This window comes from Mya arenaria, chromosome 8 (genome assembly GCF_026914265.1).
Source record: "Mya arenaria isolate MELC-2E11 chromosome 8, ASM2691426v1".
In the NCBI taxonomy this organism is placed as follows: domain Eukaryota; kingdom Metazoa; phylum Mollusca; class Bivalvia; order Myida; family Myidae; genus Mya; species Mya arenaria.
In genome coordinates this window covers 55,819,990-55,847,898 of record NC_069129.1, presented here as the reverse complement: position 1 = coordinate 55,847,898, position 27,909 = coordinate 55,819,990, and the positions used below count along the sequence as shown (strand labels likewise).

Here is a 27,909-nt window from a genome sequence, read left to right as displayed (position 1 = left end):
CGCATGCCCGGGATTGCACGTCATAAGCCAGCCGATCACACACCACTCTTATTTATTTTTTGGAACATAGAATTTTTGAGAGAAAAAACGAGAAAAAACAGGAGGCTGCTTGAACTAAAGTAGGGCAACTTTTTTACCATTTTCTAGAGAATCCATGCTATCCCTTGCTCACTGGAAGCATAATAAATTGAAAATAGGTAACGTTTTAGAAGTTTTCTTCGTTTTAGTTACAAATCAATCTCTATTTAACGTACAAATTGGTACCGAAAAATGTGCTGATATCAAACAGCATGGGACAATTTTTTTGGGTCAGACTGCCACCCCGTAATAACCCTAACCGGAGTTTCAACGGAATTTCGGGTAAAAAAATTGTAACAAATAAAACATCGTACAATATTAAATATTTCTCAAAACTCAAACTTTCGCAACATTTATAATTTTGAAAGAAATATGACCCCCATATTTAAAAGAATGCCTAATCATATATCTTAAATTGGTTGTCTCGACATAAATATTTCTACTGTATAAGCATATTGAGACTAGGACTTCTTACATTTATATTAAATTATTTGATTTTTGTATCACTGTCACAGACATATTGCATGAAAAATTGTAGGATTCAAAGTCCTCATAACTCTTTATAACCGTTACCGGCGATTCCCTAGAATTCTTCACTAAACTCCGATCTGAAATGATTTGAAACTACTATGGTCAAGAAAATATTGCATTCTATAGACCATAAATGTCATTATGCCAACATATCGGGGTGTTATGCTTACATAAATGTCAAATGTTAAGTTTTTTTTCTTTATTCTTAATCTGCTGTATGTCAAGAACTTGATGAAATAGTAACAAGATGTTTACTGCAACCAGTAAGCCACACTCTATAAATTTAACTCCAAACATGAAGGGGTATATCTTTATTAGGTAATCACGTTAAAATATATACTTTTCAAACATATAACTTATTCTATTCAGTTTTGGTTAAAAGTTAGAAATATTTACACGCACAAAAATGAAACTATTTCATATTGAGATAATATTTATATCTTTAATAAAAGTTGTGGTAATGAGATAAAAGTGGTACTAGTGTTGACGTCAAAATTTAATTACATTACTTTAACTTGTGTCAGTACTTCTCACAAGTTAAACCATTGTTGTAGTAAGAAAACTAACTCAATATAATTAACATTACGATATAGCCAGTGTTATCTTTCCCTTTATTTGCTGTAGAACTAGGCTGGAAGCTGGGATCCCGCGATTTATTTTCCCATTACACAACAGTAATATCTAATTATAGATTCTTGAGGTGTAAAACAGGAGGCATGAGAGGAAGCAGCATTTTTCTGTTGGGATTTTGTATATCTTTGTGTGGTGTGTTGAGGATAAATGATGCTTCTTCACAACCAACAGATGGTGAGTCCCTCTTTTTACGAAATCAAGTTGGTCATAACAAGGGATATATAGCACTTCTGAATTTGTATAACATATAGGTTATTGTTGCACTCCTTCCAGAAAGTTCGAGCGCATTTATATATATATATATATATATAGAAAATATAATGTTGAGGGAATAGAATTATTGAAGAAATTATTAACATATATTCTATGAAATTATTAAATACTCTTATTGGGGATTTAAACGCTCGTGTTGGTAACAGGGGCGGATCCAGGATTCAACTTTAGAGGGGGCGTAACTTATTTATTTGGTTTAAAGTGTTGGCAGGGGGGTTTAACAATTTCTTGTCCGAAATGGGGCATTTTGGGCGTATAATATAATCCCCACCATTTCAGACTAAAAACTTTTCTCCTCCTATATCGAAATAAAAATTAAACTTCGACGATTTCACCCGGCTCGATTCAAGATCAACAAAAAATAAAAAAGTTGTCAAAACATTCAATCTGTGAGAGTGCAGCTTTAAGCAATATAATGCTATTTTGAAGATGATAAAATAGCAGACTGAACCTCCAGTGACAGGTCTACTAATGCTTTTGGAAGACGTCTTACAGAAATGTGTTAAGGCTATTCATTATATATATTTAATGGGCGTGTAGGTTCGTATAAGGATCAAGGCATATTTATGTTTATAAACCACTTGGGAATGAGTGTTGTTGACTATGTGATCAGTAATATTAACCTTTTCAAGAATGTCGAAGACTTCAATTGAGATTATTGTGGAGTGTGATCATTTTCCAATTTTACTAAAACTGAAAAATAAAAAAATAGCCAATGTTAAAAATTGTTTATATTATTGGGTATACCCCTAAACCTTATTATACATTTACAGAAAGTAACATTGTATTATTTCAATGAAAACTTGATCAAAATATCAATGGACTCGGGGAAACTTTGAAGATATTGAAAATACGATAGAAGTAGTCCAATTACCGAAATCATCAATAAATTACAACATAGGTTACTTGATTGTAGCATTGATGCACAGAAAGTCATACCATAAAGAAGTTATAATAATAATGATAGTAATAATTATGATAATGATAATAATAATAACAATAAAAAATAAGAATAAAAAATAATAATAATAAAAAGTTGTTTGATAAGGCCTTGCCAAATTGATAACTTGTTCATCGGATTTTTTCCCAAAAAATAATGGGGCCAGCATGTGAAATAATAATAAAAATATTTGTTTTGCATTTAGAAAAAAAGATAAGCCAGCGAAGAGCAAACAAATATATATATATAGTCACTTTTGCTAACATTTTATTCACTTATTAACTGAACAATGATATTTTAACAGTACAAGGATAACATCCGAGTGAAGGAATGATAACACTACAAGATAATTTTATACAAATATTTGTTTTGAGATCAAACAAATGTATTGCTTTGAACTATTAAATAAATGAAAGAATTTAAAACCAGTTTTCTAGTTGTTAAACATTTTTGCAAAGTTATTTTAAAATACCCTATGAAGTTAGAGCGTGGACACAAGAGTGCCAATGGTCACAGCCACCTGACTGCCCAATGATATACCCAAATCTAATACGGTAACCTAGGTATTCCACTTTTCCTTTGAAAAACTTAGTTAAGAATAATAATTTGTTAAAAAAAACTTTGTCATATCTCATGTCATGGAAACGACTAGACAAGGTGACTTGAAAAATAACTAACAAAATGAATATAGGCATTTGCAATAAAATATAAACTACAGCCATCACTCATTTAATGACTACACATAAATGTTGGTAACCATTTAAGTTCCAGTAGAGAATTAACTAGAGACTTTCTCAGAATTTAACACCTACCTTTATTAGACTGGCATATTTTCATAATTTTTTTAGACATCTTGTTCAAATTTGGACAAGTAATAAACATATATGGTGTGTTGATACAAAAATCTATTTTTTATAAAAATGCATGGATTAATCATTGCAGATGTTCTAAAATATGATAAGAAATTGCTGTAAATGTTTATGTGAAAAATCAGACATGCAACAAATTTTAAAAAATCAATATTTGCCAGGAACTTTATGGTCACCTTTTCATGAAATCTGCCATATATACTATAACAACATTATTTTTTTTTGTACTGCAAACACTGATTGGGTCAACTTTCAAATATAGCAAACAAAAACAAAATCCAAGACAATACCCAAAATATGCAATATTTCTTGATAAAAAAACACAATCAGCTCAAATATTTTTTGAATGATATCCATATATACAGTAAATTTTAAATATGTATATGTATGTATGCAGTGCTTTTTCTATAGTACCCACGAGTCCGACTATCGGACCCATTCCTAAAGCAATATTTTTCCCAATCTTCAGAAAAAAATCCCAATCAAAAAACCTGTACTGGTTCATTTTCAACATTCTAATATATTATGTGATGTAAAAAAAATTGATAATTGAACTTGGAAATAATTGATTTTCATCACATTCAGAGATCAGTATGAAATATTATCTGTCATGATTTATTGCAATAAATATTTACACCCCAAGGATTGATATTTTTTGGGTCTTTCAAAAGGAAAATAAACTAATATTAAATCATTTCTTAATTCGCAGGAGTCTAGACAGCTTTTTCTTTTAACTGTAAGATTTCCCAATTTCGGCATTTTCACGACGCAAAATTTCCCAAAATGTCTAGGGTCTTTTTCCCAAAATGGGCAGAAAAAGCCCTGGTATGTATGTTTTTCTTCAGATCTTGCGGTCAAGGATAACCCGTGAAAGTGCAAGCACTTATTTCCAACGGGGTCTTTTGTTTTTGCAGAAGGGACAACACGCTGAAGAGACAGTGGTGGGATACAAGAAAGTCCGGGTGCGATACCCTAGCTCTTTTTCAAAGAGACCCCTTGGTTCTTTTATGTGCTCTGTGTAAAGCACCGATACACAAAAGAGCTACTTGTACCAACTTTTAATGTCTTTTGGTATGACGCAGCTAGGGATCGAACCCACGACCTCCCGCTTCGTAGGTGGATGCTTAACCACTAGGCCACAGAGACGGTTATACACATGATCATTTAAAAAATCTACAATCTTTTATTCACAACACAAAGTGTGGTCCATACTTTTTTCCAATCACACAGTCTGACACAATTTCTTTTTCCTTTTTGACTAATATTTACAAATTATACACACTTCTAGCATTGGCTTTTTTAATGCTTTTGTGTGAATGGTAAAGCTAATGGCATGGTATGAAGCACATAGGAATGTCAATCAGGTTAATATTTAGCGTCCTCGTACTGTCCACAACCATTGGCTCAACCACAACCAATGCCTCCACCATGAGCGCGCCCTCTTTGCCTACCAGCAAACAAGAATTTCATGATCCTCTGCGTCTGAGGAATCTGAAATTTTAAATAGCAATATTATGCACCAGTCAATTGTAACCACGGCCCCCCAAAGTCCGGGGAAAAGCGGGGACTTTGACTTTCAGTCTAGCCAACCGCCGGGTAAAATCCCCCCGCACCCCAGGGACCCTAGGTTAGGCCCATTCCCCGCTATATTTTTGCGAAGACAAAACCACCGAATTCAACTGGCACTGCGGGGCCACCTGAAAGGTAAAAACACGGCCCATTTCCCCAGCTATCCCGGTATACCCCCGGACTTGGGGGGGGGGGGGGCGTGGTGAATTACGGACATTACGGACCATGGACATTACGGACCAGATTTAGGGTCACTATGGACCAGATTTATTGACATTACGGACCATCTTCAGAAACTTACGGACCATGATTTATAATGTTTTTAAACATATTGTTTAATTTAACTTATTGGTTTTAAATTTGTTAATAAATATGAATATGAGTGCTCAGTATCGGTATGACTAAAATACGAAAATAGGTTATTTTCGCGAAAATAAGATTTTGAAAAAAAATATGTCGGCAAAAATAACATCTTTGACAAAAATATAGTAAGTTTAGAGCTAAAATAAAGTTATTTTCGCGGAAATGAGATTTAAAAAAATGGGAAAAATACCTTCTTCTGTTTCCGTAAATGATTTTTAATCCAAAATATTAAAAAACTTTTATTTGGTCTACATAACACACAGGGCTTCTTAAAACCGGCAATTAGCCGGTCTGGACCGATTTTGACCAAGCCAGACCGATTTCAGTTTCAAAAAGAGTAAAAAAATTCGGTCCGAAATTTTGTCATTTTTTTATAATTTCGGTCCAAAACGACTAGGCCAGTAAAAGTTGCAGAAATTGTAATACACAAATATTCATGGGTCATTCACACATTCAAAACTACTCCCAATAGGTCATTAAAGTGTCTTAGTTACCATGTGACTAATGCGACCAGCTGCTTTTTCCGCTACACTGATCACTCTATAGTCCATCTGTTAATTAGCAGACGCTTGCAATCGGTCCAATCAAGTGTATTGGTAGGATGCAGAAGACACAATTAAACAAACTATGTGTTAATTGTCCATGGTCCGTAATGTCCGTGACCCGCCGTGGTTACAATTGACTGGTGCATTACTTATAAATGTTCTGTGTAGTATATATATTTGTATATGAGTTAATAAAACACTATACTTAGATCTGTAGCATATTAAAAACAAATATGCATAAATCAATGTATATTTTTGAAAGAAAAATTATTACAAACAATACATAAAATTTGCTATATTAGCAGCAAAACAACAAAGAAGTTAAAAATAAACACCTGAAGTTTCTATCTCATTCTGGACAGGTGTAGCTGGCAAAAATAAACACCTGAAGTTTCTATCTCATTCTGGACAGGTGTAGCTGGCGACTGATTGCAAACTGTCTTTTCACTGTAACTGTCATCCAAATTCCCGTCAGACATGTCCGAATCATGTCGGAAAATAGCTCTTTGAGCTAATGTTTCTTGTTAACACATACCCGACTTTAAATAAAGATTCAAATTCAAACTTTGGATTATCACTTTCACTGTCATTCACGATAAAATTCAGCACTTCTTGCCCAGTATATACTGGTATACGTTTCCTTTTAGCGGGAGACATACAGTATTGAAACAAACACAATCGTCCACAATTTAATCAACCTTTAAATGGGTTCAAGTATTTTCAAGAACCAGGAAGTGAAATAATTTTTTAAGGGCCTCGTTTTAAAATTCGTTTTCATGTAGCCGGTGTTTTGATAAGTTTTATAATCGATAAACGCGGTTTAAGATAGAGAGCAGTAAATGTGGACTGTGCAGTCGCCTATCGCGCTCTTCCACGCAGTCGCCAGCGGCGCCGAAATATTAAAGGGAGAAGTCTACTACAAACAAAACTAAACAAATGAGCGCTCGTAAAATCAAAGCACTGAAAATGCTGATGGACGGTGACATTGTTCGGTCGCTGCAAGTATAGAACTAAGTCCTTTCACTTATAAACACAGAAAATCGTCGGAACCTAATCTTGAATATAGAAGCATAATTTGAACACTCTTAGGTGAGGACAATTAGACAATGCTTCAAACCAAATATCTAAGCTTGATATTTATTTTCCAAATAATTATTCATCTTAATGCTGTAGCTTTGAAAAGTTGATAAAAAGGTCACCTGGCAATATCATCGTTAATGTTTGTTTGCAGAACTACTTCATAGTCAAAATTTCATTCCAGTTGCATAACAAATACGCCAAAAGGACACAATCAAGATAACTGAAGCATAACATTAATATATGTTTTTTGTCGAAAACTGACATAAACTTGGTATTAATGTGTACAATGCATTGCATCTTACTAACTGAAGTACCACATAGTTTACAATTTATTTTAGCTAAGCAGTGATTTTGTATTTTTCCATTAAAAATATTACTGGGTATGTCTACGAAGGTATATAGCTTAAATATACCACCCGTTTGGAGTAAGCCTTCGTAGCACAGTGGATACAACACTGGACTGCTTTTTTTGCATTTTGGTCCTTTCTCTATAATTATGATTCAAAGCTAAACACATCCTATTAAATAATTGTCCTGAGTTGCGTTACAGCAAAAAAATTGGTGCCAATCTGGTGTACAGTCCCTTTAAAGTAACCCGAGAACAACAATGATGAATTGTTTTCAAAACATAGCAACATTTTATTGCAGAGGCCACAAAAATAAAAAAGTAAGTGAAAATGTCACAATCATGATTAGGCAAACACAACATTTATAATAATTCTTAAAGCAGTACATTTTGTCCAATCTGTAAACATATGAAAGAGGGACAAAAGGTCACAGTAAAGAAGATCTGAGGACAACATTGATAATTGTTTTGCAAAACTTACTGAACTTTCGTTGAAGTACCTTAGAATAGAAAAGATGGTCAAACGGTAATTATCAAGGTTATCCAAGTACAATATTGATATTTGTTTTAAAAGTTATACACATGGTCTAAACTTCTTTGCTGTTGTTTCAAAAATAGAATGTATGTCAAAAAATCATATTCTATGTCATCAAAGCACAACATTGCTTTTTGTTTTGAAAACTGTACTAAAAAACTTTCATTGAAGTAGCTTAAAAATAGGAAAGTATGTTGAAAGGACAACGTTATCCAAGCACAATTTTGATTTTTGATTTCGAATAAATGGTCTTAATTTCATGGCTGAAGCTTCAAATTTAAATGTGTGTCAAAAGGCCACAATCTAGGTCATCAAAAGACAACATTAAATATTGTTTTCAAAACTGTCTAAAATGCTATAGCTCTAAAAAATAATTAGGTCAAAAAGGTCCCAGTCAGGGTCATCCGAGAACGACATATATAAATATATGTTTGTTTTCAAAACAGTACAGATGTCAAGTTTTCATTGATGTAGCTTTAAAAAACATATTCAACAACTTCAGGAAATGTGTAAATAACTGAGCCTTTGTCGATCTTACTAACATAATTCCTTGACGAGTTGTATAATACAGTCTATTATATGATGAAGAGTCTTAGTATCTTTTTATAAAAATATTCTTTAAGTAAAGACAGCAAAAACAACTAACCTGTTTTACTTCTGAAGTAAACAAGAGCTGTCACAGAGACTGCGCGCTCGACTATTACGCCGCTGTTCAGTGTAAGGATTAAAAAGTTTTGGCGAAACATGGATCACTGTAAAATTAGATTAGATTCCAATGCAATACATTATGTATTTGTTGAGATATTAACATGAATGTGGTTACATGGAAAATTTTAAGTCCAATAATAATGGATCGTTATTTGCAAAATATAGTTATCTAACTCGATTATTCAAGTAGGTTGGGTAATTGAGTACAATTGTCTGAAGTCTCAATGCAATACATGAGTAGTTGCTGAGATATTAACCATGTGTGCTAACATGCAAAACTTTAACCAAAATTTCTAAGTTGCATAATAAAGGGGCAAAAATGATAAAATATAAAAGATAGAGTTATCTTTCCTGATTAATTAAGAAGGTTGAATAGTTGGGAGCCTGTGTATAAAGTTTCAATGGAATACATGATGTTCTAGTATTTGAATTTATATGTCAAATAATAAAGCAAAACCTTAACCAGATTTTTTAAGTCGAATAATAAAGGGTCATTATTTGCATTAAATGCAAACTAGAGTTATCTAACTTGGTTAATTAGGAAGGTTGGATGGTTGACTACCATTGTATAAAATCTTAATGCAATACATCAAGTAGTTGCTGAGATATTAACCTATGTGTGCTTACATGCAAAACCTTAACCAGAATTTCTAAGTCAAATAATAAAAGCCCATTATTTGCATTAAATTCAAATAAGTGTCATCTAACTTCATTAATTTAGTAGGTTAGATAGTTGGGAATACATATCTAAAGTTTCAATGCAATGCATGATGTATTTGCTGAGATAATGACTTAAAGGTGCTTACATGCAAAACCTTAACCAAGGTGTGACGCCGACGCCGACGCTTGGGTGGGTAGTATAGCTCTCCATATTCTTCGAATAGTCTAGCTAAAAACAGGATACCATTAAAGCGATGCTATTCTCTGCACTACAAGCATGCATTGCAAAAAAATTGTATTAGGAAAAATTTCAAACCAAAGAATCATGCTATCATTCTCACACTGTTTGTAAAGAGAATACATATAAAGGTGATATCAAGTACAACAGAAAGGAATAACAACAAAAAACTAAACTCTTTTTAATTGTGACATCATAATGGTCACAGGTAAGATGAAGTCATAGATTACTATGTGTTCATGACGTCATTTCCTATTTAAACCAATATAGTACCCCCTTTCAGTACCCAACGTGATTGAAAGTTTTTATCAGGAGATAAGATAAATATCACATTTTCCTCTTAAGAATTGGTTGGAAACTTAATTTCACATTTTTTCATCACAATGAATACAAAATGACAAATTGTCATTTGAAAAAACCATTCTTGTCTATGAATTTGTTTAAAAACATGTGGAAGGATACTATAAGTTCCATGGTCAGTAGGTAACCTACGATATGGGATATTCAATGTAAAGGAAACCATATTGCGGTGGAGTGAAACTCGACCCTAAATATGGATTCTTGCCCCCCATATTTCCAATACTATGTCACCTACTAACCCTGTAATGTAAGTATAACGTTGACAACCTGTTACCCTGTTGAGGGTTACGTTATGTTTTGACATCAGAATAAAACCTTAAAGGGAAGATCAGCTATAGAAAGCATTGTTTCTCTGTGCTAGATAGCTAACACAGCCTTAAAAATCACTTGGTAACTACAGTCGTTGGCCTCGAACCTATAAACCCCGACAAACAGGGTTTCTGCCAGGTATTTCATAAGGCATGTCGGAAGGGGAGGGTTTGGGAGGGGTGTCCCCTCCTGACGTTGATTTTTTTTATATTTTCGTATCCAAAATGGTGCAATTTCCTGCATTTTAAACAAGTTTACAGTTATGTTCCCATGATTTAGAATTACCAACTAAAGTCTGATTAACATCAAAATTATTTGTGAAAAGGTTTAATGGTTTCTCTTCCTTGATTATTGGTATTTCTCAAGTTTTCCGACAATAAAATATCGACGATATTGATCGACTCATGTTTCGTTTAGTGCGGGTATTATTTATATTGACACCGTTGACGTCACAGCAAAACGTGTAAAGCACGCTGCATGCTGGAACACAAAAGAGCCCGGAGCAAAGCGACTGCTCGTGTATTCGTATTTAAAGCTGCAACAGCTAATATTTTTAAAGCCGGGTTGGCTAAATAATAACTTAAAGGGAATGTAATATGTATTTTCAGATTTATTTATCTTTTTTCTAAATAAATTAAAAGAACGATAAAATAATCAAAGGTTAATAATAAGCAACACAAAATATAACTTTACACTTTTAAAGACGGGAACGCGACTCAATTAATTACGACGACATAGCATAACCCTTGTTAATAACACAGATATCTTAACACGGTTCTCAATTATAATTTAATAATTGGTTAACAAACTGACTCGGGATTAAGAAACAAAATAAAACGACACATATGTTACCGAAATCAATTAACACTTATTGTTTACTTTGCGTTCATAGATGATTATAGAGATGAAGGTCGCAATTATGACAGTGGTGTTTTTCACACATTCCCATTCTGATAAAGAATAGGAGGAGTTTGGTTAATTGGCACTGTTGAACCTCACCGACACGCCTTCATGCTGTCGTCGATCCTGAATGGCTGATACAAATGTCGTAATAGTCCCGACACGCCTTCTGGCTGTCAGTCAACCGTTGCAATCGCAACAAAATCGTGTATTGTCAAAACTGATGATTGTTTTGATAAGGATTGTCGCTACGCGGATTAAAGCATGTCGGCATAATTAACGCGTGTCGGTAATTGGCCTTGCCAGCGGAAGGCACGTCGGGCCCGACAAGCCATAAAGGGCTGGCGGAAACCCTGCCGACAAATACCAATCAATGCTACATGTTAGTTCTAGTTTTCCGTGGGGAGCAGCCCCCCCCCCTTAACCTCCTACGGTTACAGGGATTCCCCATCCCATAGCCTCTCGCATTTAGTACAGCCTGGCTACCCCCTTGAATTCAATTAATTGCCAAAAAATGTCAAAATCCTGTCTACATTCTAGTATTTTGATTTTTTTTTCATTGAGTAAGACCCTTTTGGGCTATTCAAACACTGTAAATATCCGTAAAGCTATATACATCTATACAATATTGATATCCCCAGCATGCACAATTAAGTTATGCATTATCTTTTACCATTGTTAATTTTAACATACAAGAAAATACTGTAATTTACACTTACCTGAAAAATGTGTAGTCAATGATAGAGAATAATAAGTGGCAGATTTCAAATCAAGGCATTTAAGGCTCACCAGGGGCTTAGCACCATCCAGATAATACAGACAGGCTAGCTCCGTGTCCTAATGCCAGGATCATTTATAATAACTTTATCTTGTTGAAAAGTTTAATACTTGACTAGTCCAAATAAACAGCAACTTCAGAGTCTTTGAAAAGTTTTGTTTTGGCGAGTCTTCATGTCCACATCCAACTTTTTCTCCTAGCCAAGAATGACATTTCAAGCACTAAGTTTATTTAGTTCAAATAATTGTACATTGAATGATTTTTTTACCATTTTTGATATGGCACGTCACATAGTGAACACATCTATAATTTTCGACTTACCGTAATGTATATTGAGCTTCAAGATGATACGCATCAGCTAGATAGTTCCAAAATGACAATGCTATGTTGACAGAAGCTGATCGGAATTTAAGTGTTTAATGAAACACTTGTGTAATTATACACACTTAAGTGATTAAACAATGATATTGGCTCAAATTATGTGAAACTTTCGTGTTCCTATTTTGCAATGCAATGTTTAATATTGAAGTGTTGTTACAGTTGAAGAAAATATTTTACTATGGTATGAATCAGATCAACATGGCATAAAGGGAACCAAATTATGCACTGACCGCACTGGTCAGTCAATTGTAACCACGCCCACCCACCCCAGATCTTGGGAATAGAGGGGACTTGGACTTTCAGTACAGCCAACACCGGCTAAATCCCATGCCATGCGGAGACGAACAGTTGGTAAAATCCCCACCAAAGTCCCTGCACCCCGGGGACTCTAGGTAAGGCCAATTACCCGCTAAATTTAAAACAGACAAAACCACCGCATTCACCCGGCAATGCGGGGCCACCTGAAAAGCATAAACACGACCCATTTCACCGGCTATTCCCCGTATATCCCCGGACCTGGGGTGGCCGTGGTTACAATTGACTGGTGCATTAATATCACAATTTTAAAGAAAATCTGAAATACCCTACTGTACTGTAATATATATGTTTTATGCAGAAAGATGACAACTGTGACGCAGATAAAAGATAAAGTTATTATCATTATTTTTCACATCAATATTTTTAACAATTATTAACATCTACTAATGGCAAGAAGCAAAACGACGTCATTGTTTTTTGGATTTTCACTAAGTCAGGGTTCGAATTTAACTTTGAGGACATACATGCCATATCCCCCGGCGGGGGGGAAAATCCCCCGGAATTTCGATCCATCCCCCGGTCTCCCAGCGGGAGATAAAAATCTCCCGGAATTTAAAAAAAAAAAAAAAAAAATTTTTTTTTTTTTTTTAGAAATTTTACATCAGGCAATAATGACAAAGTGAAACCACAGTATTTGAGTGAAACTGAATGTAAAGAAACAACTCCACCAGGGTGAAATGCCAAAAGGAAAGTTTTACAACAAGTGATCAATTAATTTGTAGTAATTATCAAAGGCAAAGAAATATTACTATTTTGGAAGGAAGAAATTAATAATAGTTATTCTATTCTCTTATTGTCTGAAAGTCATCAAAGCTGATAGAATTAAGCACAATTTTTTGAAAGACTCTGGAGGAATGTAAATTTAATTTAATTGTCTTGAAAACATATTTTTCCAATGACATATTTTGTTCTGCAAGTGCATTACAGTATGACATGACAGTGTATCATAAGAATATGATAAAAACATAATGACATAAAATAATTCTGTATAATGAAAAAGTTAAGAGGTTTTCAAAGCAAACTATAGGTGAATATATTTTTTTGTACTTGCGTCTAAAAATACTTTATAATTTCGCCAACTTAGACTTGCTAAAAAAATCCCCCTGAATACAACCAAAATCCCCCTGAATTTTCAGCCTTTTGAACAAATCCCCCTGAATGGTCTCCAGAAAATATGGCATGTATGTGAGGAGCACTCGCAAAATTTTGCAAGTGAAAGTCTGTATTTCCCTGTTATATAGTCTAAAATAATAGACGTGTTATACGGGATTCTTCCAATCCCTAACGTCTAAACGGGAATGTGCAAAAAACGGGGGTGTTTTAAAAATATTGAAATTGTTTTAAGTGAAGTATTTTATGGTTGAAATTGATCATAAAGAGTTATATTCATACTTTACCATGTAATTGAAATGTTATTTTGCACTAAACAAGCATTTAATTCATTAAAACAAGTTGTTTACCTTTCCAATAAAACGAAAGTTGACTGACACAGACAACAATTATGCGAAGGGGAACAACTCGATACAATCGTAATAGCTCGGCCTCCTCTGACAAAGCTTCGTGATAGACCTCGTTATACAATCGTAACAACTTGGCCATGGCCGAAATGTTCCGAGCGATTTAAAACTGTGCCCTAAAGCCTTGCAGGTGCCCTTCATGTATATATCGTTATGTTTTGACAGAATGAAATGAAGAAAAATCTCAAACTCATAATTATAAGTTGGATATTTATTTTTTTGTGTATGGAACTAATATATAATAACATTATCTGGTAATATTTCTTGTTTTTATGATATTTTATAGACGCTATATGCTTAAACCCGGAATCCTGATCGGAACAACTACTTTTGATACTAAACAATTTGTACGTGAAGGATTTGCCATTTCAAAAATCTAAAAAAAATCCGTCAACGTACAATTATTTGGACTACCGTGTTTTACTGCAACTTACTTTTAGTAGTGGGTGACCTTTCACCAATGTATTTCAGTAATAAATTAATTGTATTGCGTTAAATTCAGCCAATATGACCACAAGGTGATGATGTTATTCAATTAATTATTTTTAATTCTCCTTTTTAGCACTAACAATCCATTGTGAAACTCTGGTGTGATGCCTTAAATCCCATTTGACATCGAAATTTCACGGACATGTGTTGCTTCGTCCGCCATCTTGGATAAACCGGGTCATTTTGGGTCATGCCATTAACACATCATATTTTGATGATTCTACTTAAAGAGTCTACAGTATGATATATATTTTAAAATATTTCGATAGTTCAAAGTATTGAATTCATTATGTTTAGCAACAATGTACTTCAGTATTCAGTTCGAAACATTTACGGATTTATTTTTATCGATACAGTAAGATGGCCGAGGAGTTCCGAATGCATTTTTGTAGTTATGTAGTGGAACTATTTCCATGTAGTAGTCAATATTGGCGAAATGATTTATCAATATAAAAATTTGATTTCAGTACCAATTGTCAATAAATTATACATGAACCACTTCTCTCACTATTCGCCCAGACATTTTAGAAAAAAACTATGTAACAGCCACTTTAAATCAGCTGTGTATTCAAAACAATGATGAGAACTATTTACTGAGCGCACTGGCGTTCTTTGGCTTGTAGTTTGCTCGGCTGATGTGCCTACTTAGGACGGGCCCTGAGGGGCACCGTCCAAAACTCGCTGAAAGACTATCTGCGGGCAAATATGTGAGAGTTGCAAATTTTATTTGAACAAGGGGAATGGTTGGAGGCACCTGGGACCAATAATAATCTTACTCCCAAGAGGCACATAGATAAAAGTGACTACTGTGTCGAGGGCCAAGAGCGCTTGTGCCCACATTTGGCGAGGAAACAAATTTAAACATATCTATATCGTCTGGTGTCATTTTGTATATTTGTAACCGAACCTTCTTATTCAACGAACACGTGGTAGTAATTAAGCTGCACGGGCGGTTACAAGAACCCTCAGGTTCGACACAGGGCAAAGGCAGGGAGGTTGGGTGTGAAGAACAACTGAGATGTTTGCATTTTTTATACAATCTATTCAAGAATTCAAGTTCATTTATTAAATTCAAATGGAAATAATATTGTAAAACCAAAATAACTATGAAACTATAAATGCCTTAGACACACCTAGCTGCTCATGCAAGCTATAATGTAACTTTAGGCTGTTAGTTTGAAATAATTATGTCGAGAGTCAAAAATTGACATACAACAGTACAACTTAAAAATAAACGCTTAGTAATTTATTTCTAACTATCAAAATCAGAGAAAATTCACATCTCAGGTACAATAATATCTTTTTAATTTGAAACATCTATTTGAAAACAATGTGAGTGGCCCACAGGAAATCCACGCACTACCTTAAAGGGGCTGTCTCACAGATTGGCACAAAAAAAAAGTTTTATCTGAAATTGTCTGTTCTAAGAATATGAATGTGCCTTTTCAAGTTTTATTGATAAATTAATGTTATTTATGTTTAATGTAAGTATCTTTGTAGAAATAGTACTAGTGATGTTATGAATGCTTCGCACTCTTTGGATGTTTTACAGGTTTAATTCCAACTGCTTTGGTTGACCAAACGTATGCATTACTTACTGTCGTATCAGGGCATGTGTGCTTATGTAAATTGAAAGCTTATAATGTCTAAAACTATGCCAAGAATACACCGGAACGAAGCTTAAAAAAATTATGCAAAAAAATGAAAACATCTTCTAAGTCTGAAAAGTATACACCTAAAAGTCATAAAATGAATAGTATTTTGTTATTGTATAGCAGGCAAATCATAGTATTTGAAACATTAGCAACGCGAAACCTGAGATAAAACTAGTTCGGACATTTAGACAATCATTTTTGTTTCTTATCTCATAAAAGAAATATCAAAAATACACCATTACAAAACAGTGTGCTTCAGGTTTACGCCAGGTTATAATAACAAAACCCTGTAGGCGATGGGACACTTGCGTTCGGTAATAATATCTGGAACATCTTGGGCTAAACTCAGAGTTAATATCATTATGTTACCTTCCTACCAGAGCCAGGGCCTTTTCTGTCCATTTTGGGAAAAAGACCCTAGACATTTTGGGAAATTTTGCGTCGTGAAAATGACGAAATTTTACAGTTAATAGAAAAAGCTGTCTAGTCTCCTGCGAATTAGGAAAATATTTAATATTAGTTTATTTTCCCTGTAAAAGGCACAAAAATATCAATCTTTGGGTTGTAAACTATCTATTGCAATAAATTATGACAGATAATATTTCATACAGATCTCTGAATGTGATGAAAATCAATGATTTCCGAGTTCAATTATCAAAGAAACTTTACATCACATAATTTATTAGGATGTTGAAAATGAACCAGTACAGGAAAAGACTTTCTAAAAAATAAAAAAAACATTTTTTTTTTATATTTTTTTTTTATTGGTTTTTTTTTTTCTGAAGATTGGGAAAAATATCTTATATTTTGCGTTGGGAATGGGTCCGATAGTCGGACCCGTGAGTACTATAGAAAAAGCCCTGAGAGCCTTCATTATTTTGACCCACATTAATCTGATAAATATAGCGATCATGATTTGTGGACCCCTTCGACAATATACCCGTTTCACGATGAATTTAACCAGTTCTTGCATTTTCTCATTTTATTTTAGAAGACATTGCCCATTTCTGCATCCAATGGATGATGCCACGATTGGACGAATACTTCGCCCATGTTCGAGATTTTATCCTGAAGTTCATCGACCGTCGTCCCGAAGGCAGCCGCATCCAGCTGAATGTTGTCACCGACTACAACTACAATATACTCAGCTTCACAAAGTCTGACTCCAGAGAGATATGGACCAATGAGCTCTTGGAACAGAAGCCTGGCAATTTTGTGTACAGCCAGAATGGAACAGTCTCATCTGCTTTTCTCAACAAAAACCTGAAGGACTGCTTCGACCCTTACCAAGACTTGGCGCAAATATCGGTACTCATAGGTAGGGAAGTATACTTTGAATATCAGGTGGTGATATCCTTTTGTCGGTCATTATATAAATGGAACTAATTCTAAAAAAACTGTTATACATATTTCAGTAACTGTTTTCGTCTACATGGTCTAGAGCAATTGGACTGAGATTTCATTTATGGTATACGGTTATCATTGTTGACTAATTATAAACTACTACCGGCAGTACTTTGTGAAAGATAAACCATGAAAAGTGCATTGCATGTGCTATTCATGTATAAACATGAAGCAACAAATAAAAATGTTCTGGTTCCTTAGGACCTTCTAACACGATGGGGGCGCAGGACTTTGAGAAATGGACGTTCAAAAGTTACGTGATTCAAACGGATGAGTCACCATCCAAATATTATTTGGTATCCTTGGCAACCAACCATGACCACGTGTTGTTTGTATCGGAGAGAGAAAAGCTGGAAAGGATGATAGCCGAAGGTACACATGTTGGGTTTAGTATGCACATCGATGAATATGTTTTTATTTCAAGAGTATTTGTATCAAATGAAGAAGCTGTCGGACTTTTAGGGTTTCGTCACTGTTGAAATTGTATGTAATTTTCAAAATTGCTGAAAGGTTTGCTTCAGTCCAATTCTTTGCAGAAATGGCCCCTATACCTATGCATAGGGTTATGCAGTGTCATTTCGTAAGGGTGTTGATTGATTTTAGAAACAACCAAACTGAAACAGTTGCGTTTAAACTTTATATTTCTATTGTTCTTACTTGGTGACTATCGAAGGATTTTGTTTTACAGATAGCAAACGTAAATGCAACACTGACAAGTACTGGCGCTCTGACTTTGATACATGTGAAAGCTGTGAAAACAAGTGTGGCAGCGCATCTCTCACTTGTGAAAACCATGACCTGGACGTAGAATGCAAGTGTAAGTTGACCATTACTGAACTATTGCAAAATATTTTGTCAGCAATCTTTTATAATTGGTTTGCAGATATTTACGCAAGAATTTGCTCTTTCCAAGAGAAAAAAATACAAAAAGTTGTAAAAACGGTGTATCTGTGAGAGTGAAGCTTTAAGAAAAATGGATAAAACATCTTTTTTTTTAACTTAAACATAAAAATCTGCAATCTTATGTTTTGTCAGCAGTCTTATATATAGCAGGTTCACATACATTTTCGCATAAATTGGCTCGTTCCAAGACAAAAAAAAAAGATAAAAAAAGTTGTCAAAACGTTCAATCTGTGAGAGCGCAAATTAAACCCGTGAGCATATTATATGCCTAGTCTAAAATAATAGACGCGTTTACGGGATTCTTTTAATCCCTAAGTGGAGGATTTGTTACCATATCGAAAAAAAAATCTGTCTACATTAATTATTTGGACTAACTTTATATGTCTACACATGAATCATGAATGCATTTTATTCCCCGATGATTTTCATCCATGAAGTAGGCGCATTTCTTAAAACATGTCTGGTTCAAATATGTTCTTGCCTCAATTTTTGGATATCCCTTGCTACGAAAGATTGTATTATTACAAACGCGTGCAAAAGTTTTGTCCTAACGTGTACACAGTTAACTATACATCACATCAGGCACGAGATAGTGTTGGTACTGGTACGATATCTCCTGCACCGTCGGAACAAGTTTTGCTTGGTATATATACCTTGCAAATAAAATACCATTGCCAGTTATTTTGCATATTAAGAAAATTAAATAAGAATCCACTCCAACCGAATTTTATTTTGTCTCTTAAATTCTTGTAGACCATCTAGAATACTTGAGGAGTTTGCAATCGTCAACGCCTAGTTCAACAACTGGTGGTCCACGCACGACCAGACCTGTTGCCCCAGAGCCGCAGCCAACAACCAACTCAGATGACAGTAGCACCGATAGGGTGTATATTGCGTTGGGTCTTCTTACACTGGGTGGTCTTGCTGGTGTCGGCTTTTTATTCTGGAAGTTTAATTTCTGGCAATGGATAAAGAAGACAAGGGAGAGAAGGGAGGTGAGCCAACTTAGCTTTTTTGTCCATTGCAGTTGTTCGTGTTTATTTTATACCAAATATGGATTTATGGCAGTATGAAAAGTAGTTATATTTGTTTGACAAACAAGCATAATTAAACAATATTTCCGAAATAACGTAATGTTCGTATAAATGTTGGCGGGTATTCCCAATAAAACGCAATTACATGTCTTTTAACACAGCTTTTTAGGCATTAAAAAACTGTTTGTTTTAGTTTAAGATCGCAATATATTCACCTCGTGAACACCAAACGTCAATATTCACCTCGTGAACACCAAACGTGAATATTCACCTCGTGAACACCAAACGTGAATATTCCCCTCGTGAACACCAAATGTGAATATTCACCTCGTGAACACCAAACGTGAATATTTACCTCGTGAACACCAAACGTGAATATTCACCTCGTTTACACCAAACGTGAATATTCACCTCGTGAACACCAAACGTGAATATTCACCTCGTGAACACCAAACGTGAATATTCACCTCGTCTCGTGAACACCAAACGTGAATATTCACCTCGTGACTTCGCTATTCGTCAAATATAACTTTTGGTGCTTACTGAAATATATTACGATCTTACAATGACTGTTCTAAACAATTATCCTTTTAAATTACAACATATTAGACTCTTGTCTACGATATCTTTAAAGACGCTGACACGAAGTAATACCATATAAACAGTCACCAGAGTCATGCAAATTTTAATTTTAATTTAGAATTTAAAGTGTAAATTGTATAAAAACAGTTTTGTATTATAATTATAAAAATAAATTAAATTGAGTGTTTTAATACTTATACAATTTACACTCTATATATCATTTGGCAGAATTTTGAACTGGGGTTACTTATTGATACATTTGTACTTAAAATGTGCACTTTGATAGGAATCGGTTGACGTTGAGATGGCGCAAATTGATAGGAGGCCAAACGTAGCTAGGGACAATGACAATCACTTGCTGCCAGATAACCATCCAGTGAGGGACACCCAGCCACATGATGATAGACACTCACGTGAGGTTAGGCCACATGTGGAGGTTCAGGGAGAGGAGGCGGACCCACTCATGATGAACGTATGCGACGCTACTAGAGGTTGGTTGGCTTGTTCTATGTTGGATGGCTTTCATTAAACACAATTGTTAACACCTTACCTGTCCCCTTATTGCCAAAAAAACACATTAATATTATAACAAGCCTGACCAAGCTTGTATTTAAGGTTGTCCACTCTCAAATAAAACCTTTGTCAATCGCAACAAATGTATGTTTAAATGCATACACTCTAAAACCGTGGTGTTTTTTATCAATAGCTGACGCTGTACACGATAGGCGTTTCGAGGAAATCCGCCCATCAGCATCCATTCAACCCTCATAGACACCTCGTCGACCATTCTAGGACATGCGCACAAAGTCCACAAACCATCTCCACCATTACAGGACATCCATTCTACCCTGCACGCAATCTCTACGACTGGTGGCTAACATGTGACATCACTTTCATCATACAACTAGAAAGTTAGCTCAAAGCGTATAGTATTTTTTATGTAGAATATGCCATGAATGTTTTCGGAGGTTTTTGTAATATTTAAGACACATTTTATCTATATATGGTAGAACTTTCCATTTTAAAATATATTTCAAGTTTTCTATATTATATATGTTAACAAGATCTAGTTGCCTGCACGTGAGTGGTCATGAGAATATTTACTTGTATCATTTGGCATAATATACATCTCATTCTGTACATATTCAATGAATTTACCATTTAAATTAATACGCACATTCTGGCAATAATGTTGAAAATGAATATGAACAAGTAATAATGAATAATGAATTATTTGATTTGATTGAAATCAATGCCCCTTTGATAAAATTTGTTTTTAGATGTACTTTACATCCTGTATTATTGCTTTTAACTCTTTTGGACATACTGATTTATTACTTGTTTCAAAATATCTCCGAATACCTCAGGAAAATGGAACTATTCGTCATTATTCTTTTGAATCTCTTCATACGAATGGTTATCATCGGTAATTTGTCTTTTTGTCAATTACTAAAAAGTCAATTAAAGTGGGCCATTATTATTTTCAGTCATTATGTACATCTAACCAATGATAGGTTCCAGTGGATTTCGATGTATTTTTGTATATTTTTGTTAATGGCAAGCTAGAGCAATTTAAAGATCTCAAACTTTGGAACATATATGCAACATAAGCTCTTATCGAGAGATATTTCATTTTGCTGATATTGACGTTCAGTTATATAAATTCATATAAGGTAAATTCTGATCGAACCATTTTCACAAAAGTCACACATGTTAGAAAAATATATATATATTTTAATGGTTTTTTTTTTTTTTTAAATTGATTTACAATATGTTTTAATATAAATTGTGATGTAAATACTGTTCCATTTGAATGTGAGTTGCGCTAGAAATCGCTGCTACATAGGAAGATGTTGAATTAATAACTCTACATACTTCATGTTATATTCGTGTTGATTGAAACAAATTCAACGTTTTAGATTTAGACCGTGCATACATGGAGTTTAGATTTTATGATTTTGAATGTGCATGTCGAAACATATGTATACGTAAGAATATGTCATTCTTATCATGTTAATCAAGCGAACACCACGGTTGTTTTGAAGACATTTGTAACTTTGTAAATAAAAGGCTTTATTAGTTCATTAAAATCACCGAGAAAGCTGATATGGGAAAATACTTTCGTGGAAAGATAATAACTAAAAAAATAATAGAATAAAAATTTGTCTACTTCAGAATGTAACAAGCAACCATTTGCTCATTGATAGTATATAAAATATATGTAATAGAAGTGCCCATATACATATTATGCATGATCTTTCGAAGACATGGTGTCGTAGCTTTCAAAGCGAAAGTTGCATTTGCCACAACTGTTAACATCAAGCGTCTGACGTGATAGGCCATTTAGTCAATTTAGTCAATGAGTGTACTAGGGAATAAGTTATTGTGTGAAGTTTTTGTCTTCCATACAGATATTGTTTCTTAACTGAACTGAGGCAAATGAGAGAACCAATTCATCATTTATTTGGATATGAGGCATATGGACTGTGTTATTGTTTGTTATCGTTTTAATTGATAAAACTGTTTACCATATTTTTAACGAAAACACGCATGCGCATTCTGTTTGTTACATCTATATGGTTGTTATACATCGACAAATGTTAAGTCTTGTGAATCATGTCACATTATTTTGAATATTCATTTGTTGAATCATAAACTGATGGTAGAATTTGTACATAGTTATATTAAAATTATTCAAATATATTCCATATGATGTGTAATTCATTCATCTGAATTGTGTATATTAAGTTGTGTACATATACTAAATTTGTACATATTGCATATCTTGGTTAAAGCTGCACTCTCACAGATTTACCGTTTAAACAACTTTTTTTTGTCTTGGAAAGAGCAAATTGTTTGCGTAAATATCTGCCAACCAATGATAAAAGCTTGCTGACAAAAAATCAGATCGTAGATTTTCATATTTCCGTTCGAAAATTATTGTTTTATGGCTTAAACAGTTGCTAACGGTTTAAAGGTGCACTCTCACAGATTTACCGTTTTCACAACTTTTTTTTTTTTGCCTTGGATAGCGCAAATTTTTGCGTAAATATATGCAAACCAATGACAAAAGATTGCTGACAAAAGATCACATCGCAGATTTTCCTACTTTCGTTCGAAAATTAATGATCTATGGCTTAAACCGTTACTAACGTTTTAAGAACAATGCATAAAACATCAATTTTTGAACTTAAGTATAAAAATCTGATATATAATTTTTTGTCATTAGTCTTATATAACTGGTTTTCATGCACTTTCGCAAAAATTAGCTCGTTCCAAGAAAAAAAAATAAAAAAAAATTGTCAAAACGTTCAATCTGTGATAGAGTGCAGCTTTAAAAAAATGCATAAAACATCAGTTTTTGAACTTAAATATAAAAATCTTTGATTTGATTTTTTGTCAGCAGTCTTATATAACTGGTTCCCATGGATTTTCGTAAAAACTGGCTCGTTCCAAGACAAACTGTAAAAAAGTTGTCAAAACGTTCAATCTGTGAGAGTGCAGCTTTATAGGGACTTGTTCATGTTTTGGACAAAAAAAATAGTTTTCCCGGTAGTGCATCTGAAAACACTTATTTCATCGTTATTTTGCTCTATGATATCAAAATTGCAGATAAAAAAATAAGGTGTAGAAAGTATTTTGGTTTTAGTAGGGTTAAGTTAAGAAAAAAATGTAAAAAAACAACAACGCCTTAGTCATTAGACCAACATGATTTATACAAATATCTTGTATATTTTACATTTTAATGTTATAATGTCAATCAACCAATCACTCAACAACATATCCGTACCTAAGTGACCATGAGGATGATAAGCGTTATTATTTTTCGAATATCCAATCAACCGCTGGGGGAAAACTCCCCGTTTTGGCTTTATTGCTTTTTATTTAAGTCACACTTGAGGATCTGACGAGGTCAAGTCATAGCGGCGACAGCATTCTACGGGAATACCAATGTTATGTTTTTGTTTTTCAGTTCATTTATACTCGCAGTCGGGGCCAGGTCCATTCTGCGAGTGCCCCTATACTATTGTTAGTCATACTAGGATGTTTGGAGGAAAGTACACAGACGGTATGTAGCCCTGGTTAGAGCTACCCTGGTTCTTTATCGTATAGTGTATAGCATCGTCATACGGGACCCCAATTAAACGTTCCTCATGCTGTCCGAATTTACGTGCCTTAAGTTCTTTGTGGCCTTGCACACCCATCGTCGTGTCGTCTTGGTGTCCTGGTTCTATTCGTAAATGAGACTATTTTTGATGCAAAGTATCAAAGACGCCGCGAATGTTTTGAAACTTGACTAAATGGAAGCAGATGCAGTTCACCAGCATAGCAAGTTTGAGGAACCTGGATACAAGCATTCTTCGGTTATTGAACGAATTCGGACTTTCAACTTAAGGTCAACACGACCTTGACTCTTGATCAACTGACGTCAAAATAGCTAGGGTGCTGGTCATGTTTAAGGGACACCTACCAAGTTCGAGGTCTCTATGCCTAAGCGTTTCAATTATTAATAGATATCTGCGTATTTTCATCTTACGGTCACAACGACCTTCACCTTTGACCCACTGTCCTCTAAAGCAATAGGGTTCATCTGCTGGTTATGACCAACCTGCCTACGAAGTTTGAGGACCTTGTGTCATAGTGTTCTTATATTGATCGGAAACCGATTTTCAGCTGAAGGTAATCTTAAGGCCTTCGAAGTATGCTCTTCGCTCCCAGGCCTTTTCTGCCCATCCCAGGGGTAAGAATGTCTGACCCATCCACATGATATTTTTAATCCCAATTTCAACAAAAAAATCCAAATCACGGTAATGCCGCAATTTCCCGTCAACACTTTGCAATTGTGAGTTCTGTCCAATGCCTTTGTAGAATCTATCCGAAAAAGTCCTGACAATGTTGTGTACAGCTCAGAAAAATGCTCGATTTTCAGTTATGATTATATTATGATTTTCAGAAAATACCTTTATTTAAAAATCAGCAACAGAATATTGGTGACTCTGAATTATTTAGAAATTAAGATATTTCGTTTTACGATCGTGTGATACAAATAAAACCATTGAAAAATGTTCATATGAAAAACAAAAGCAACTAAAAGAAATTGCGTTTTTTGGTATCTTTTTTGAGTATTTTGTCACTCATTTAAATATAATATACACAAGTATATAAGTTTTATCTAAGGAAACATTCTTAAATTTAATTTGAATACACTGATAAATCGCGTTTGAATGGCATATTTTGGGTTAAATATCCAACGGATTTAACCAACGTCGGTCCACTTAAACCATTTTTTTTTTATACTTCAATTGCATTTTTTTCTGCAATTCCGGTATCAAAGAGTTACGGAATGCCGTAAGGGCCATCGTCTGTGCATGTGTTGATCTGAAACGCCATACTCGAAAGTACGATGATTAAAAGGCGAAATCACGATATTACGATGGTGAAAACGCGAAAGTACGATGGTGAAAACACGATAGTTTATCGCATTATCATCATCGTACTGTCATATTATGGCGTTTTCATAATCGTACTCTCGCGTTTTCATCATCGTACTCTCGCGTTTTCATCATCGTACTTTCGCGTTTTCATCATCGTACTCTCGCGTTTTCACCATCGTACTTTCGTGATTTCGCGTTCTCATCATCGTACTATCGAGTATCGCGTTTCAGATCAACACATTTATAAGCGATGGCCCAACGGCATTTCGTAAAGAGTTATCTAATTATAATATAGTGTTTTCAGATGCCTTTCCGTGAAAAAAGTCTTTGGTCCAAAACATGAGCGAGTACCTTTAAGGTAGTACACCTATAAAGCAAACCTCTGCTTGAAAATCTTCTTTAGCCTATGCTGTTAAAGGGACTTGCTCATGTTTCGGCACCATCTGAAAACACTTATATTTTAACTATTATACTCTTTGCGGTGCCAAAATTGCAGAAAAATACACTTAAAGCATAAACAAATATTCTGGATTTAGTGGGAACACACACCAATACCGCCAGGAAAACAGGAAAAATGACTACAAAACCGCACGCCCACAAGGAATCAAACACAAACACTATGATAACGTTTCTTGAATCGCGTTACTAAGGCTATACAAAATTGTTGTCCTTAATTTATATTTGAGCATATATCAACATTTTCTGAAGGGTTCCGGCTTTCAGTATCTTAAGTTTTAACTCTCCCAATGAGTTGCCACACTTTATTTCGTCATACAAAAAGTGCATTTTACAAATACATGGTACAGTTTTTAATTTAGGGATGCTAACGAATATTTGAATATTCGAGCAAACGTTTGGTATTCGAATGTCAAAGTCGGTATTCGAATATTCGACTTTTTTGTTGTTGAATTAGAATAATAAACCTTTTGCCTACAACTCTGTTGTTGTGTATAAAGTTCGTTTGTCTAGTTTTTTACAACGATTTGCCCAAATTGCCAGATGTGAATGTGATGGCAATTTTTAACTTTTTTTATCATTGTCAAACATCTGATAAATGAGAATAGACTCCGGTCAAACAGGCTTTTTTTACGAAATACTGGGATATACTGATCTACCATTAATTAAAGAGACAAAACACTCTGAGACCCTGGTTGACCGGATAATAATATACCGGAAACGTCCACCTACTGATGACTGGAGAGTAACCAAATTGGATCATGGTATCTGACGATAGTTCCGTATGCGTCAGCGAGGTCCACCGAATGAAGTTTTCTCGTGCATTGACCGTTTTTATATAACCGTTTTGACAAAAAGGGAAATAACGTGATGCCGTGGATGCGGTAAATGGAGAACACACAGAGTTTGCAGATGATGTGTCAGCTTTGAACTGCCACGAGAGTGCAAATGAAGCGGTCAAAAAAACTAATGAAGATATGAAAAGTATTACCACCTGGTGCCAAAAGTGGAACATGACCATAGCTCCAGAGACACAGGCCCTATATAGTGATTGTTGATAAATCTAACCTAACCGAGAAACTAGTCATAGGCATTCAAGAAATTGAAATTGTTAAAGACAAGAAAGACAAGAAATTGTTGAGTATTACAATAGATGAGGAAGTTAGTTTTGAAAAGCTGCTGTACAAGAAGGAGCTGCTTCTGCTTTTAAAGCACTCAGATCACTAGATAGATTCTTGGAAGGCAACAAAGGGTGCAGCCAGTCAACTTACATGAAGTTATACAGGTCACTGGTCCTCCCAGCTGTGGATTTCGGTGCTCAGGTACTTGCAACTGTGCCGCAAATGAAATTAAAGCTATTAGAAGGGGTCCAGAGAGGGGCTATGTTGAAGGAAAGTGGCTGCATCCATTCCACTAGTACAGAGACACTTGAAGTCCTTACAAACACTCTACCGCTAAACATCCACATTAAAACAAAACAGGCAGGGGAGGCAGTTCGGATAGCAGAGAAGGTGATCCTCTAAAGGAGGACTTTAACAGATGGTTAAACCACAGAGGAACTAAGAGAGAAAAACCAACATGTTTATCCATGCTTATGAGTAGGTTCGGAGATTTCAGGGGCCACATCTAGTTAAGTGACATTGAAAAGGAGTTTGAGTATAGCGAATCCTTCATCGGGTTATCACGAACAAGGGGGGAAATTACATGGGAATAATTCACAGAGAGTAAGGAAACCCAAGTAGTAAACATCAACAAAATACTTGAAGAATGTAAAGAAAACGTGCTGATGTTCACTGATGGGTCGACTCTAGACAATCCAGGTCCTACTGGAGCAGGTGCAGTTATGTATGTGGATGGCTACAATTCAGTACCAATACAGATCAAGAAACCTGTCTCAAAGTTGAGCAATAACTATGCCGGGGAGATTGTTTGAATAGAGACGGCCATTACTTTTACCAGCGAACTGACCACTATAGAAAGAAAAGACATCCATATGTTCACAGACTGTCAAGCAGCAATA

At 34.8% G+C, this 27,909-nt stretch overlaps 1 protein-coding gene across 2 annotated transcripts; it reads left to right on the top strand.

Moving 5' to 3' along the window:
* Positions 1 to 1,278: 1,278 nt before the first annotated feature.
* Positions 1,279 to 25,404, top strand: LOC128242704 (uncharacterized). Of its 2 annotated transcripts, none has more exons than XM_052959959.1 (7): positions 1,279 to 1,416; positions 17,067 to 17,393; positions 17,681 to 17,851; positions 18,168 to 18,296; positions 19,136 to 19,377; positions 20,285 to 20,489; positions 20,705 to 25,403. In XM_052959959.1, the coding sequence occupies exons 1-7, from the start codon at positions 1,326 to 1,328 to the stop codon at positions 20,767 to 20,769; spliced, it is 1,230 nt and encodes a 409-aa protein (XP_052815919.1). In that variant the 5' UTR covers positions 1,279 to 1,325; the 3' UTR covers positions 20,770 to 25,403. The 2 variants fall into 2 exon arrangements, with proteins under 2 accessions (XP_052815919.1, XP_052815920.1); XM_052959960.1 differs by having other exon boundaries at positions 1,286 to 1,416; positions 17,070 to 17,393; positions 20,705 to 25,404.
* Positions 25,405 to 27,909: the final 2,505 nt, after the last annotated feature.

Coding starts and splice junctions, on each gene's coding strand:
- LOC128242704 (XM_052959959.1), top strand. CDS start 1,326: ATGAGAGGAAGCAGCATTTTTCTGTTGGGATTTTGTATATCTTTGTGT. Junction 17,394..17,680: donor GCAAATATCGGTACTCATAG/GTAGGGAAGTAT, acceptor CTGGTTCCTTAG/GACCTTCTAACACGATGGGG. Junction 17,852..18,167: donor GGAAAGGATGATAGCCGAAG/GTACACATGTTG, acceptor TTTGTTTTACAG/ATAGCAAACGTAAATGCAAC.